This window comes from Solanum stenotomum, chromosome 6 (genome assembly GCF_019186545.1).
Source record: "Solanum stenotomum isolate F172 chromosome 6, ASM1918654v1, whole genome shotgun sequence".
Lineage (NCBI taxonomy): Eukaryota > Viridiplantae > Streptophyta > Magnoliopsida > Solanales > Solanaceae > Solanum > Solanum stenotomum.
The window spans coordinates 39050792-39067991 of NC_064287.1; the positions used below are offsets into that span (position 1 = coordinate 39050792).

The 17200-nt window shown below is 35.2% G+C and overlaps 1 protein-coding gene and 1 pseudogene across 1 annotated transcript; both read right to left on the reverse strand.

Annotated features, from left to right (window-relative positions):
* Window positions 1-2230: 2230 nt before the first annotated feature.
* Window positions 2231-15858, reverse strand: LOC125866838 (probable pre-mRNA-splicing factor ATP-dependent RNA helicase DEAH4). Its single transcript, XM_049547204.1, has 16 exons — window positions 15572-15858; window positions 13639-13731; window positions 13418-13522; window positions 13040-13257; window positions 12824-12876; window positions 12575-12691; window positions 11299-11390; window positions 9027-9113; window positions 8311-8525; window positions 8104-8196; window positions 7707-7830; window positions 4414-4561; window positions 4213-4282; window positions 3779-3939; window positions 3143-3318; window positions 2231-3059 (listed from the first exon to the last, which is right to left on the reverse strand). Exons 1-16 carry the CDS (start codon window positions 15769-15771, stop codon window positions 2909-2911), a joined length of 2103 nt encoding a protein of 700 aa, XP_049403161.1. The 5' UTR covers window positions 15772-15858; the 3' UTR covers window positions 2231-2908.
* On the reverse strand, window positions 2569-2697 carry LOC125869475 (U2 spliceosomal RNA; annotated as a pseudogene).
* Window positions 15859-17200: the final 1342 nt, after the last annotated feature.

The window sequence follows — 17200 nt, forward strand, 5'->3', positions numbered from 1 at the left end:
AAGATACAGACGTTTTGGCGAGATTGCACAAAGTTGGACAAACGTCTGAGTTAACTTTAATGAAATATATGTGCAAATACAGAAAGTCATTGTGCGTAATTTTTGTAAATAGAGTAGTTCTTGGTGTCCTCTTTTCAATGAAGTAAAAACTTTGAATTATGAATTTTTTACCACAGATGCGCAAAATTGAAAAGCCAAGCAAAACGGGAACCAATTCATAAATACTCTGGCCTTGGTTTTTAAACATTTAGTAGTTCTTCAAGTTGTCTTTCAAACAGAACAAGAAGCCCATGATTCCAACGCTCCTACTCTGAGTTATGAATGGGCTGAGCAAGATAAAATTGTGAGCTGACTTCGAAGCAATATTTCTACCAATCCATAAAGCCTTTGACCTTCATTTTTACACATGTTGTAGTTCTTTGAATCGTCTACCATAGACGCATAAAGATGTGAAACAGACATCAGATTTAGAAATTGACTTCAGAAATTATTTCTGATCAATCTAGAGGGAGCTTTGCTAATCAAGAAGTTTTAAATTACTACAAGTGAAGAAGTTGTGTCCAAGTAAAACATGGTTGGTGTGAATTCATGAAGTAAATCAATTTGGTGAAAAATACTTCACCTACTTTTTGAAACCTAAGATAAAGCACAAGTTTGGATATTGCAATTGTTAAACCATGGAAAGCAATTACAACAAGTTTATTGTGTTTTCAATTGACAATACTTATCAAAGAAGGATGCAAATGAAAGTTTTGCTTGAATGTCCATGTGTAAGTGTAAAGAATTAAGTCGCATTGTCCTATTTATGTTGAATACACAACAAATTATGGTTGCTTTACGTTTGAAAATGGAATTCTTTGCAAAGGAAGTGATCTAAGCTATTTTGAAATCAAAATCACTAGCTACACTTCACAACAAAGTGTGAACGCACATACAAAAAAAAAAGGAGAAAAAGATATGTGCCGGTTCTTCGTTTTGGGGTACTTCAAGCCTCGTCTCATTTCAATAAATCTACCCTTGACGAATCTTGAATTAGAGGACATCTACAGACATATTAATTTTGTTGGATTCAATTATTCATATTTATTCGAGTTGAATAATTAATTTGGATTGTGCAAATAAATAAGTCCAGTTTATTGAATTAAGTCCAAAGAACCATTTCACCTTGAAATTCAAATTCATGCCACATGTCAAGGTGACTTGGCATCCCAGTGAAGTTCAAGACCAACAAGAGAATGCCACATGTTCAAAGGATGTGGCCATTCTGATCAAAGTTCAACAACCAATCAATTGATATGGCAATTCCGACCAAAGTTCAACAACCAATCAAAAGCAGCCTTATCACATAACATTTGTGATAAACTTGAAGACTTACATTAAACAATCAAAAAGAGGCAAGATAGTTCATTTACACTTGGATTGCCTACCTCCTACAACTATAAATAGGAGGATTACATAATTTTTTTGAGGAAATTCTACGAGTATTGGAAAAATCTACAACATCAACTACATAGTTCTTCGAAAGAGTGGTCAACGTAGGTAAGTGCTTCTCAGAGGTCTACATCACCCTACATTCGACACATTCGAGAAATACATTTTTTAGACTTGAAGCCATCCTCTACTGTCAGCCATCGAAACACTACAAAAAAATTATTTGGTGAGAAGAATCAAGAGAACAACGGAATCATACTCGTAAAGATTCATCTATAAATTCCTTTTTCTTATATTTATTTTAATTGTAGTTAATTTTCAGCATTACAAAAATTTGTTGCCAACAATAATATAGTAAAACCATATTCAATTATTATTTTCTTAATAATTGTGTCAAGTCAAAATATGACAACTGACAAATAAAAGTGAATGGACGGAGTATCTAGTTATTCTCCTCTCTTTTATCTTTTTTTTTTTGCGGTAGAACTAGAACACAGTATTGCTTTATTCTTCTATAGTAAGATGAGCGAGTCTTGTATCCTAATCATTTTCCTTCTTACTCAGTTGTCTTTTTTGTTGCTCCTTTTTATTTTACTTCCATAAACAACCCACAACCAATGATTTCTTTTTTAAAAAATGGACCATAGTCCACACATGAATCTTAGTTAAATGCATATGTGCATTTTGGATGATTAGGAGTAGGTACTGAGATTCTAGTTCTTGGGGATTTAGTTGAATCATAAAACCGTGGCATGTGATGTAAGGTTAAACACACATTAGGGGATCAAACACAACCACATATTAAACCCTAGTACTAGTAGTATTTAAGTGGAGAACGATAAAAAGACAATCCCATTATACACCATCTCAAACCGTGCGCCAAATGACCCTTGAAAATTCCTCAGTCATAAGAAATAGAACGTGTTTCTAAATTTATCGGTCAAATGAAAATTTTGAAAATGCCCAACTGTCATGGGCATAGTGAACTTTGCCATTCTTGATGGTTGATGAGGAGTCTTTCATCATGTATGTGTTCATCAATTACACACTCAACCACAACACATGTAATTATAACTTGCTTGTTTCTTAGAGAGCCCTTCCACTTTGAAACATTTAACTGTTGTTCCCTCTTCCCTTAGAAGTTGAGATCAAACATACATCTGACCATTCTTGTTAATATCTTGTGGACCGATGACCCACGTATCAGATATCAAACTGATAGAACAGACACTACACTTGATCTTACTCAAAGCCCGAGAAAGGAATATATAATTCATCTGACCATTCTTAAAAACCTTTTGGTGCCACTCATGAATCAGATGGGCCAGATTTCTGCATCAAGTGGGAGAATTACACCCTCCCATCATGAATCTTAAGAAAGGGTTACGCTCTACTTCCAGCTGAGCAGCAGCCAATTTTGTGGCAAGGACAGTCCATGCGCATAACCGATTAGTCTGTCGAACAACCATTGTAATTGCTACTTCTGACCTTTCCGAGCTAGAAATCGTTCCCGAGCAGCTTGTATCATGCTGGCACGGTCTTCGGGTGGCTGAACTGCAGCAATTTCTTTCTTTTCCACAGTCGAAGTTACTTCTTGAATTTGGTTATCAGGCAGGCTAGATCCCCCACTGTTTCATGCACAAGAAAGTTCAAACAAATGGATAGGATAATATAAGTAAGTCGCCTCAAATCTCAAGCATATGTTACTTACCTCAGTTTAAACACATTTAGTTTATGAAGCTTCGCTAAGATTGGCGCAACCCATCGCATCTCAACTGCACATACATTCCGCATAAATGGGCGTGAAGTAACTATTAATTCATGATAGACGACATAGTTTGGAAGCATCCCATCCTCATCTGATTTTAGCACAGAAGATGGATGGACCTGCACAATGAATAGGAATATGAGTTAAAGTAAAAATACGTCTAAGTTGGAAGACAGTGGCACATGAACAAAGATAGCCTAATAAATTGTCGCTAATTACTATTCCACATGAATTAACGAAGTTGAACGAATTCATAGAGGCGGTGGAACCCTAGGTTTCTCTCATAATGATTACAATCTATCTTTACTGCACTTTCTTAATTGTTAGATTATAATCCGTAGTTTTTGGTATTAATAATTAAAATCACCTTAAAAAGATAATTGGCACTTTATTACAAATAAATCAACAAACTAAGTCTTAACAACCCCATATAATTGGTCTCTGTTGAATTCAACTACGAAATACTTCCCGTAATTACTATGACAATCGCTTACTCTTTTATGAGGGTACGATTGAGCGTTATCAGCCTCCACAAAAATGGACAAACACAACGGAGTAGCACTGTGAAACAGTAATTACCTGTACGAGTTCAGACTTGAAACCAAGAGGCCGATACCCGTTATGTCGAATCATTCGTTCAGCAAGCTGATTTGCGTAACCAATGCACAGTGCTTTCCTCAAACTTTTGTACTCCTGTTGGCCGCCTCTCCGTCTATTGCTTGTTTGGACATCTAATGAGCCTAATTTTAAGCAGACAACATAAAGAAACATTTAGAAGCTTTATTTTTCCAGAAATATTATGCAGGCACCCATGCAGTACAACTACCAGAAACTAAACCCTAACTCAAGGGAGGCGCAAAGTTAATTGCATAGTAGACTACAGATGCCATATTATGATGTTAAAAATGAAAGGGACAAGTTAAAATTCTAAAACTCCCAAACAGGACAATCTGGAAGGCCTTAATTTATCATTGTCTTGTATTTTGCAAACTCTAGCAACAGGAAACCATTACCTTTGGTGATTTTTTGCATTATTTGAGATAACTGTTTCCTGACATCTCTCACAAACACCATCCCGCGCACCTACAATTGACAAGATCTGGAATGAATAGAATCTCCTTATGTCATTCCATTTATTTCAAAATGGCATAAAAAGTAAAAAAAATCAAATTAAAAAAATCAAATAATCAAATAACAAAACCAGAGTAAAATACCTGTAAGTTGTTTTCTTTACACCAGTCAATGTTGTAGTCGGTCTGGTACCATTGCTCATAAATTTGGAGTAGCTGGATGTGATCACCCAAGCCAAAACCATCAGGAAGGTTCGAAAGAGTGTGCCTCCTCTTCTTCTCAGAGCTCTTACTGCAAGTTCAATGAATTAGTTTATAATTTTTGAAGTATTGCCTGCTTAAGTACTGAAGGACGAAAGAATGCAAAAGAAGAACATAAGATTGCAACGCTTCAAGATGAAAAAACAACAAGACCATAACATCTTGTCTTCTTTGTCAAGTCAATGTAAGGCATTGACCTGTGGAATGTTTTTTATCTGTAAGGGAAATTGATAACAAACCAATTTGGTTACCTAATAATGAGAAACGACATAATCCTAATTAACAGTCACATATTCTTATATGACTTTGTCATTCTTTTGATACATAGATACTGTAGCAATATAATCTTTCAGACAGTGCTTAGCAGGAGAAGATGCTGATACAATTGACAATCTATTTATCTTTGAAGAATCAAGCTGCTCTTCTCACCGTCAGCTTAATCCTTCCCTTCATTTTCAGTTCACAAGCTTCATGTTCAAAAATCACAAGAGGTTTTGCACCATAAAAACACTAAATCTGGAACAAAGCAACCATTCTAGATCTCAGGCTAATTGCAGCGCTAATTCATTATACTTCTTTATCAAGAAACATCACACATGATACTTGTATTTGACACAAAGATATGCAATAATTTTTCATTGAAACCACGACCGGATGTTCCGATGCTTTAATGCTGCGGAGAAACTCAATTTCTTTGCTACAGAAGAATATTCTCCCTCCCTTTCAAAATAAGTATTACACTTCTTTATCAAGAAACTTCACACATGATACTTGCATTTGACACAGATATGCAATAATTTTTCATAGAAACCACCACCAGATGTCCAATGCTTTAATGCTGTGGAGAAACTCCATTTATTTGCTACAGAAGAATATAGTCCCCCCATTTCAAAATAAGTGGTGTTTTTTGCTAGGGCACACCCCTTCAGAAAACTACTCATTCCTAGAAAGTAAAATGCATTTTACTAACTTCCCCATAATAAATATTTTGTAAAAGATATAGCTCTTTAGTAGTTTCTTGGTGAAGTAAAATTAGAAACTACTCATTCCTAGAAAGTAAAATGTATTACTAACTTCCCCTTAATAAATATTTTGAACAAGATATAGCTCTATAGTAGTTTCTTCGTTAAGTAAAATTAACTATATTTAAATAAGGGTAAAATTGGAAGAACATCATTAATGTCTTCTTGATAATGTGAAACACCACTAAATTTTAAACAAAACAGTAAAACATCACTTATTTTGAAATGGAGGGAGTATTAGATTTTCCTTGGTATAAATATCAAGTTGACTTAATGTTAAGGCTTAAGCAAATAGATCTATAAGGAGGAGGAATGCTATCAGGCACAGTCCTGAAGAACACTCTCTCTCTCCTACTTCTTAGGAGAGAGAGACCCCTCTTTTTTTACCACGTTCCAGTGGCAGCTTGCCAGAATCAGCTAGCTTTCTTTCTCTCCTTAGCTGTTCCCCCACTTTTCTTCTCTTCTAAACCAGTTCAGTGGTAAATCACTATTCTACCAATGTTCAAGAATAGGATTTATTTCAATGCTGGTTTTAAATCTTTTGACATTACGAAATGGAACTCTGGAAACTCAACTTGGTATGAATGGGTAGAAAGGAGTAGCAGACTGATGAAGAGAACCTCGATAAGCTGCAAGATCATGGAGTGGATTTGCTTCACACTCAAAGAAGCTTCTAAGGACCAGAAGAAGGTAGTGAGGAGATGGAAAATTACAGAGAAAAATGCTGAACAGTTCAGTACAAGAAAACAGAATGAGTATGGAAGATTTATAAGCATTCTGTCAATAAATAGAGGAAGGTCAGTCTTGATTAAACCGGAAACTGCCTTAAATGCAGGTTGGTGTGACATTGCATTTGAGATAGAGAACTTCATTAATGCCCCCAAAAGGCAAAAGATCACCCTCCAAGATTGACAGAAATCAACTACCCCTATGCTAAATCCATACAGGAAAGTAAATTGGCCTGGTAAGACCATTCATGAAGCAGAGTTGAGAAGTAAGAAGGGTAGAATAGAAATAGATGAAATTTCGGACAATGAAGGAAAAGGAATAGCTGAAATTTCAGACCATGAAGGAGAAGGACTATTGGCTAGATGCTTGGTTGGTAGTGTAGAAAAGGATTAGAAAGGCTATTCCCAGAACTAGAAAGGCTAAAACCAGAGTTTGGCTAGATGAATGACATGAAGAAGGCAACTTAGAAAGGCTATTCCCAGATATCTACTCCTTAGTACTACACCAACAGTTCACCATAGCAGAATTATGGACAACAGAGGGATGGAGATTCAACTTCAGAAGCAACTCAATGATTGGTAAATACCAAGAATGGTAGATTTCATCAACAAGATTGAGCAATTCAGTGGATTGGGAGCAGATGAAGATGAACTATGGTGGCAGGGAGAAGAGAAAGGCACATACAAAGTGAGTAAAGAGTACAGGAAAATGAACCACAACCAGCAGCCAAGCAGTTGGTCATGGAAGAACATTTGGAAAAGTAAAATACCATATTAAGTGTCATGCTTTGTGTGGGTTCTGGCAGAGGAGGCAGTGCTTACCCAAGAGAACCTAATGTAAAGGGGATAATTTTAAGCCCCAGGTGCTTCTTGTGTGGGGGGGCCAGGGATCGTGATCATCTATTCTTACATTGTAGAATCACAGGACAACTATGGAGATTGTTTTTGAACCTCAGAGGAATGAATAGCAGGGAGCATGCCTGGGAAGATTACAGAAGACTAAACAAGCTGGGAACAGGCTGGGTTGTTGGCCAAGAATAGAGGCAGGTGGAGGATAGTCCCAGAGTGAATATTAGGGAAGGAGAGGAATTCTAGGTGTTTTGCGAGCTTAGACAACAGTATGCAACAGATTAAGCGCAATTGCATCTTGCTACTGTGTTTTGGTGTAATCAGTTACTTTCTAATGATCCTGTCTCTATCATTGATGTTTTAGACTCATTATAGACATAGGAATAGGATCATAGATGTAGGTAGTACTTTGTAAATATGGGGTACTACAACTCATGCAAGATTCAGATTATATATATATATAAGTTACCAGTTTCAAAATAAAATATCAAGTTGACTTGTACGGAAAACAATGGGATTTATAGACATCAATTCTACCACAAATCAGTACATGCATGAATTCTGGACAATTCTATACCTTGGGGCAGGAAGCAATGTGGTCTCAGCAGACAACATGGAAACAACAGTCAGTGCTTGGGACAAGCAATCCAACTCATTTGCCTCTAATAAGGTCCTCGAAAGAGAAGGTTCCAGTGGAAGCTCTGGACAAAATTGAAAAGTTAGATCTCCTTTAGTTTTGTTACTGAATGGATCACTTTATAATCTCCAAAATTATGGATTGCAGGAGAACTGTAGTGTACTTTATGAACTCCATCCATAGTTCTCAAGGGGAGGAAGCCAAATTTAAAGGAAAATTCATGTGTCATCCTTTCCAAGCAAGCTTTGGCTTTTTTTTCTTCTGAGGTGGGAGGGTCTGGATTACAGGCGACCTCTGATCTAAAATAGAATATAAATCAATAGAGATGAACTATTACCAGCCATCTTTCGTCCAAGACTTGTGATTGAACCATTTTCATCAATTGCATCGACTAAATATAACTGCTTCAAGGCATCCTCTAAAGACTCGACTGCAACAAAAGTAACAAAACAATGAATAATTGAACAGGTAGATATTTTACAAAGGTAGAGGAGATTAGGAGAATAAGTCCAATCAGAATAAGGTAAGAGAAAGTGATGCTTACCGGAAGGAGAGTCGAGAAAATCAAATTTGAGAATATCCATATCAGCAAGATCTAAGGACTTCAAATAAAGTACAGTTCCAGCCAGTGAAGACCTTTGTATTTCAGGAATCGTTGCATCCAAAAAGTCATCATGGTAAACCGTAGAGGGATATAAACGATAACACTTTCCAGGACGTGTTCTACCAGCACGTCCTGCACGCTGCTTTGCCTGCACCCTGCAGATATTCATAGATGGAAAGCTCAAACATATTCTTACTCCAATAGAATAACCCTGTATGTTATATCAACATATGTTAAACGGAATAAAAAGCCATATACTTTTACTGAAGTAGAAGTACTCCTATATTAGTATCAACAAATATTCGACAGATAAAAAATGGGACACTAAGCAAAGATTGTATACTAAATTTTTGTACTTTGCAACTGCCGAAAGAACAAAGTAGTCAATAAGGTATCCAAAAACTGTCTGGTGACTAAACCCATACGGGGTAAAGATGGTATTAACTGCAAAATCATCAAAGCAACCTTTAAACTACGGGACCAACATACTAAGGGGAACAATATTTTCCCCGAAATACCTTTTGATTCTCAAAAAGCTAGATTTTCCAACTGTTAATGCAATTTTACACCTCAAACAACGAGTCCTTTCTTAAGCACCCAAAACCAGGTCAACTGAAAGAAAATAAAGAGAAAAAAAAGGAAACATGTTAACTTACTTGCTAATCTGAACAACCTCTAATGAGTACATGCCAGTGGATGGGTTATACTGTCGCTGCTTCACATACCCAGAGTCAATAACATACCTGTCATCAGTTTTTTGCATGAAAAAGCAGTTTAGTGATGTCCAAAAGCAGAAAACGTGAATTTAATATCCATTACATAGAAAGCATAAATGGAAATGCAATAAAAATCCCACACCTTAGTTTGCAGTTAGTAGGCTATCACTACGGGAAAGAAGGGAGGGAAGATAAGTGGAATCTGCAACTAGAGGAAGGATATATTCTCTTTTGTTATGCTTTCACAGAAGTACGAGGAAGCAACATTCCTCTCCCATTGATTTTTAAAAGTGGAAAGAAGAGAATGATTATGAGTTCATTATAGTACTAATTACTCAGTTTCTGACAGTCAAATATTGCAAAAGAGACATCACAGGATCTTTTGAGTTCAATTATTCCATCATCCCTGTCTAAAAGAAACATGGACAAATTCAAACATGCATAAGCAAGGTTTTTTTTATATTTCTCTTTTCCTAGTCCTCCTCCCCTCTCGAATAAAAAAGGGACTTCCCTATCCTGAAAATTTCTACGACTCTTAAATACAACACTTTCTTATCCTAAAACTAAGTTGATTACATCAATAAATTACATTGGCATTCTGACAACAGCAATCTTCAAATGAGTAAAAGAAAGAAGTAATCAAAACTACTGGCTGAGGCCTTCCTTAGAGGGGATGACATTCTTGCAAGAGCAGGAAAAGACTAGAGAGATCCACTCAAGTACACTCCCAAGTTGCAACCAAGGGTGTGCCATAGAGGTCAATAAGGTTTGAATGAGAATCATAAGAGATGGGGTTCAAATCCCAACAGAGGGAAAAAAAGAAAAGTTAGATAATTTCTTCCCACCAGCTTAAGCCTTGTTGAGCAGAGTTATCGAGTGAACTCCTTTGGGGGGAGGAGGCAAGTATATGGTGGAAGAATTGAGGTCCGTGCAAGCTTGCCCAAACACTGCAATTTATGACCCCCCCCACCCCACCCCCCCACCCCAAACAAAAAAAAAACACATACCGAAGTACACATGAAGACAAATGCTAGTAAAGTACATGATAATTTCTTTACAATTACTCTTTCATCAAGAACCTATACTGCAATTGCTGGGGTCTTTGTTTGAAAGATGTTTGGCCTAATTATTATTATTATTCCCTTGAGAAGATGCTAACTCGAAACACATATATAATAGCACTTTTGGGAAAGTAAACTTAAATTTTGAAGTGTTTATACTATAAGGGGTCATTTGGTAGCTAGTTAGAGTTATGTAGGTATTAGTAATGTCGGGATTAGTTATGAGTGAATCTATGTATTATTTTATGCAGGTATTAGCTATTCATGTATTAGTTATGTAGGAAATAGTTATTCATCTATTAGTTATTCCACCTTCTATCCTACATAAAATAATACATAGATTCCCTCATAACTTATACATGTATTAGTAAATAGGTTTCTAAATTGTCAACCAAATGTCGTATTAATTTTATACATGAATAACTTATTTCCTATTTACCTATCAAATGTCGTATAAGTTATCCGGAAATTAATACATGGATAACTTGTTGTACAAAGTCTAGCACTCCAACTGCAAGTATTAGTCGCCTCCCCAAACTTTTAACAGGAAAACATACACTACATATTCATGCTCAGACAGCAAGTCAAAACATCAGGGGGCATTAAAATCCCATTGATTTCACCCATTAACCTTTATTGGTTTTCTAGATAACCATTAGTTAGCAAGGAACTGAGTAGGCAGCATTTGTCCATAGATTCCAAATATTTTTCACTTTTTTTGGAATTTATAGAGTTGGAGTTGAAGATGGAGTTGCGCTTGGTTATACCTTTTTGCAAAGAATATTTGGAGTAATACTTAAATACAACTTCAATAGTGAAAATGAGTAAGAAAATAGGTTATAAGTTGTTTTTCAAATTTGAAATACAATTGTAGAATTTGGAATTTTCATGGTCAGAAACTGATTTTCAAATAAAGTGAAAAATTGTTCTGGAAAATATTGAATAATTTTATGGCCAAAGGGGTCCTGAGTCTTCTTTTAAACCACCAAACTATTGCATGATCAATCATTGCAAATCCTATCTGAAAAATGGAAACTTGAGCATTCTAAGCATCACAAAGTTACAAAAAGATAAGAAACAATCAGTCGGAAAATATGCCAACACTTGAATAACCTCCAACAATTGTGCATAATGGTGTCAAATCTACTTACACAACACCGTCAACAGTCAAGGAAGTTTCAGCAATATTTGTAGAAACAATAAACCGCCTACAATTTGGAGGTGGAGGACTGAAAACACGCACCTGCCCATCAACAGAAAATAGCAAAAGGAGAACTGCTCAATATATAATTGTGATGAGAGAACAAATGCATATAGAATTTACAAGAGCAATAACAATGCAGCTACCAGTATTCAGCTTGGTAAACCACTTGTGGCTGAAGAAAAAGAAGGAGAGGAACACTCATCTGAAGTTTTATCAAGAAGATGATCAATCAAATACAAATATGTTCTCTAAGCAAGTTTAACTCAACCACATATTCCACTTATGTTGTGTAGTCGCTATATAAACTATGCCACAACAACTATGAAAACCAAATTACTCATCACATATTTCAACAACAAAAAACTTTTTGTAGTCAATTGCATTTATCCTTTTCCCTTACAAAAAAATTATTTGCTGTTAACTGCTGAACAAATGGAGTGACTCAATCACAACTAAAAATGAAACAAACATGAAACATTCCAGCACAGACAACTGCCACTATCCATTCTGGAAGCCAGCAAGGACTATGACACGCAAGTTCACCTTCAGTAAAACATTAAGGGGTCGTTTGGTAGAGTGTATAAGAATAATGTTGAATATGATGTATTAGTAATGCATGCATTAGTAATGCAAGCATTAGTAATGCTTGCATTAGTTATGCTTGCATTATTTCTTATACATTGTTTGGTTTGATGTATTGGAAATAGCAAGCCTTGTATAAAGACTATTAAAAAAATATTTGTTTACAAAAATACCCCCACATTTTTTTACAAAAATAATAATAATAATAATAATTATTATTATTATTATAATAATAATAATAATAATAATAATAATAATAATAATAATATTATTATTATTATTAGAGGGTAGTTTTGTCATTAGTTAATCTAATGCATGCATTAAAACCATTGCATTGCTAATACCTAGAAATCCATGGTATTAGCAATACACACTTTAATACACAATAGAGTGTATAACTAATGCAAGCATTAGTTATACATAGGTTGGAAAAGAGTATCAAACAAGGTACTAGTAATACACAGTGCTAATGCATGCGTTATTTTTCCTAATACACTCTACCAAACGACCCCTAAGTCTAAATATGAAACTCTGGGCACTCAGAAGGGTCAAGTCAGACACAACAGTAGATCATCTGACCTAACTAGATCAAGAAAATTCAGGCTGTCAGGGCAAGGATTTTAAGAAGGAAAACAACTTGCCTGCATCTCAGGTGGCAAGGATCCATGAAGAGGAAGGATTAGGGCATCCATACAAGAACCTTCTTCTAAACTTTGAACTCTCTCCTCCAACTTCAATACCAACTTCTCTATGTCATCCTATATAAGATTCTGAATTTCACTTTCCAGGAAATAGTACATCTTCAACCATTTACTTTTTAGTGGGAGATACAGAAGGACAACAATATACAGAAAAAGTATCAGACAGGAAATACACCTATAAAAACTCACCTGCCCTGTCAAAAATATTAAAATGTCCCCTTCTGGCTCCCGTACATGAATATCTGTGCACCCAAATGAATTATCAGACCAAATTCAGAAAGGCAAGAAATTTTACACAGATAAGGAAAGGTAAACATATCAGATTTAAGTAAGAAGAAGAAAGATATGAAAGGTCAAAATCAAGATTCAAACTTAAACAAGCCGAAGATGTCATAGTTTTCATACCAATAGCTTTTTTTAAAGAAGCCTCGACATAGCTTTTAGGAAGCTCTGAGATGTGTACTATTTCCACGGGAAATAACTCTCCTGGTACAGTAAGGACGGGGCAGTCAGAGAAGAACCTAGATACCTTTCCACCATCAAGAGTTGCTGATGTGATCAAGACTTTCAAGTTTGAGTGACGCCATTTGATTAATCTTTTCATTAGACCTAGCAATATATCCCTGTGATTATTCCATAATGAAAAAAGTCATCAACAGAGATGGGCAACACCACCTAAGCATAAATAATAGAAGAAAGACTACGACAATATAACAGTTGGATATATCTCTACGATGTCAAAATGAGATTGACACATAGAAGGGCATGGAAAGTGGATCTAACGTGTTCAAACTCCTCTCATGTGCTTCATCCAATATGATGACGGAATACTGATTCAGCTCCGGATTGAAAAGACTCTCACGAAGGAGCACTCCATCCGTAAGATACCTGCAATTTGAATAATCTTCCAGTTAAATGTCTGAAAAACAATCAAGGAACAAAATCAATAGGAAGTGTCAATGGTAGGAATAGGTATAAATGATAAATCAGAACCACAAAAATACTTGATACGTGTTTTTTCCGAAGTTCTATCTTCAAATCTTATGGCATAACCAACTTCCTCTCCAATTCGAACATTTTGCTCCTGTGCAACTCGTCTGTCCATGAAAAGTTGAAGGAATTTATCAAAAAACGAACCGGAAAAAAAAATTAAAAATTCGAAGTATGAAGCAAAATAGGAGAACACCAAAATGTTGGTCTAACTACAGCACAAAGCAAACATATAAAACAGGTGTTGAATATCACTTTTTCAAGCTTCTATTACCTATCAACAAGAGAGGATTCCGGTCAAGGCTAATGTGGCAATTTCCTTGACTGGTTTTCCAAACACTACAAAAAATTGTACTTATACTACTAAGTGTTTTTCCTCATTTACCCTTTCCCCAATTAAGCATTCTCAAACAACAAGACTTCTGAAATCATGTAAAGGGTCTCAAACTGTCCTCATCTAATGGAAATAAAGTCTCTAGTCTACTAATACATATTAAACACTTGCTATCATAATCCTCAATAACTCTCTTGTTCAGAGGAACCAAAAATCTCAGATTAGCTTAGTTTTTACTATTATATGACCCTGTTTCCCCTTCTCCCATCTCCATTGAAATGTCTTCTGGTTAGCCATTTCCTTCAGCAAATGATAACCAAGTCAGTCTCATCATTCTGAGATTCGTTACCCAACTCATCTTATCCCCCGCATAAAGACAAGCCAAACAATGTCACATCCCATTCCATAAAAGAAAAATAAATTAATGAAATTCTTGATCCATAATTTGGAAATCAACTGTCAAATCCAAGCATGGACGAAACTAGTGAATGATGCAATCTTATTTCCAGAAAAATTATGAAGCACAATGAGTTCAAAAAAGTCCAGCCATGTTCAGGGAGTTCACTTCCAAGAGGTCTAAGATGATGACAATAATTCTAAACAGAAGTTCAGGAACAACAATGTGATATTTATGTATTCAATGATATGAAATTACATTACCAGGAACAAGCATAGAAATATGCAGGTTATAGCTCATTCCTGGACTAACTAACAGGCAGAGGCAGAGCCAAGATTAGGAGTTTGGGGGTTCTAAATCAATTTTTTGGGAGGTTCACAAGTTAATATATATATATATATTTAAATTTTCTAATACAAATATAGGGTCTACAAAAAAGCTAGTGGGTTCGTCCGAACCCATGAACCCCACCTAGCTCCGCCTCTGCTAACAGGTGCTTGTAACTAACTCTCTTTTTTTCTTGGATGACCGTGGTGTTGGGGCCAGCTATAGCTGTTAGAGTGATTCAAAACGATTGACTGAATTGGGACATGGGTAGTTTAGTAGAACTAGTCTTTGGGTCTTTGTTAAGTAGTTTCCTATATTTACTCAAGTTTCATTAGTGTTGCTGATTAAGTGTCATAGTGGGTTACAGGACCTATATTTTAGGATTAGTTGTTTATCTCTTAGCCTATATATCATGTGGGGATATTTTGTTATTTCAGTACTTCCAATTAATCTGAAATTAAATGCAGTCGCAGTTTTCCTTCTCTTTTTTATTATTTCCAGATTTCTTTGTACTTTTTCTCCAACAATAACTAGCTCCTTTAACTACTCTAACTAACCCTAAGACATCGGTATAGCTTCCACAACTTGCCCAACTGTACTAACTACTTCTGCAACTTTGAACTGAGTTTTGCATAGATATGCATAAGCAAATAGGGAAAAAAAACTAACTTTTTTGGTTATAGAGGAGAACGAAACCGTGGTTCATTCACTTCTGGACTCAAATTTCAATGTCCCGACCAGAGCAAGCAACCATCAATTTTTACTTTTTCGTTATAGTACATACAATGAAAATTTTGAACTCAAACAAATAAATGGATAAATAAACGGCAATTGGTATAGTTGTGAGATATAATTGAGCAGAAAAAAGTAGTATAATGTGGAGGATTACCTAGAAACAGAAACAGCAGCAACACGGCGAGGCTGAGTAACAGCGATGATTCCAGATTTAGCATAACCCCTTCGGTAAAGTATTTGTGGAAGTTGTGTACTTTTACCGGAACCAGTCTCACCAATAACAACTACTACTGGGTTTTCCTTCACTGTTTCTACGATTTTCTCCTCAAATCGTACTATAGGTAAATCCCCCATTGATTGATTCAAACCCTCACTTTACACCACTTCTCTATTCTTTGGATACCCAAACTTTGTTCCTACCAAACTTACACTTTGTTGGGAAGGTTGTTACTACTTTTTTAATCTTTTCTATCGAGAAAGACAACTTAACTTTGTGGGTTTCTTATTACCTCACGAAATCATCTAAATCCTCAATATACCATTTTGATTAATTTTAACACCACTCATATTGTCACGAAATATGGGTGGCTCTTAATACAGCTTCAAACTAATGTAAAATTACCATGTGACACTCCCAATTTGATTTATTTTGAAAAAAACCCATAAAAATCCATGTATTAATTTTTTTACCTTTATTAGGAATAGTTTTTATTTTTTCAAATCTTTTTTCTCAGCTTTCCTACCATCATTAGCTTATACATATTTCTTGGGGCATCCATGTCTTCCTTCATTTTTTTTTCTTTTTTTCTTTTTCGTTTTATGGTCATTGTTTTTTTTATAAAAAAAAACTAATGTTGTTGTGTTCATTCCTTTTTTTTAATAACAAATTAGTTTAGTAATTTTTTCCTCCTACAAATCAAGATTGGGATTTTGGAGCAATGAAATTATTGAAAACTTGATTTGGGAGTACGGAGTTGGAGAAGGTGGTGGTTTAAATTTTAGATTTTGACTTGGTGATATTTTGAGTATTTGGATTTTGATTATTTGACGGTGTTTATTTTCATAAATAAATTAATTGGTGGTAGTTTAACAAATAATTGATAGTGTTACTGCGAAATCAGTCCGCCACAGCGGGATTGATGATTGTTGCAGGTTTGCAACGATGATGAATGAATGGCTACTTGAGGAACACAAGTTGAGGCGAAGAAGAAAGAGAAAGAGAAAAAGAAAAAGAAAAGCAAAGAAATCAAATAAAAATAATTAAAAATTACTTTTAACACGTGTCAAGTGACTATTAGTGCGTGACATACAAATATTTTTGTATAAGTGGTATTGGGTGAAAAATGGGGTATACATATTATTTTGAAGTTGTTCAATGGGGTAATAGGATACCGCAAAGTTAAAGTGTCTTTTTGAAAATTCGGGACCACTTTAATGATTACTTTATGTCTTTTCTCTAGATTAAACTATATTTTGGCTCAAAAATACCCTTTTAATCTTATTATTGGATCACGTGTACCCTTTTATTTAACGGAATGAAATGTGGCATACCATGTGTGTATTATATTGCCACACCCATTAGAAGACCCAACATTTCTAAAAACCCTAATTTCATTCATTTTCCTCATTTTATCCATTTTTCCTAATTTGACTATCAAAAGCATTTTTTTTTTTAAAAAAAAAATAATCAAATACAAATTGCTTATCAAAAACATTTTTTAAATGAATTTGCCAAACATAAATTGCTTTTTTTAAAAAGCATTTTTCTAAAAATCTATTTTTG

Coding starts and splice junctions, on each gene's coding strand:
- LOC125866838 (XM_049547204.1), bottom strand. CDS start 15,771: ATGGGGGATTTACCTATAGTACGATTTGAGGAGAAAATCGTAGAAACA. Junction 13,732..15,571: donor GCTGCTGTTTCTGTTTCTAG/GTAATCCTCCAC, acceptor TTTCATGGACAG/ACGAGTTGCACAGGAGCAAA. Junction 8,197..8,310: donor TTTTCTCGACTCTCCTTCCG/GTAAGCATCACT, acceptor CTTTTGTTGCAG/TCGAGTCTTTAGAGGATGCC.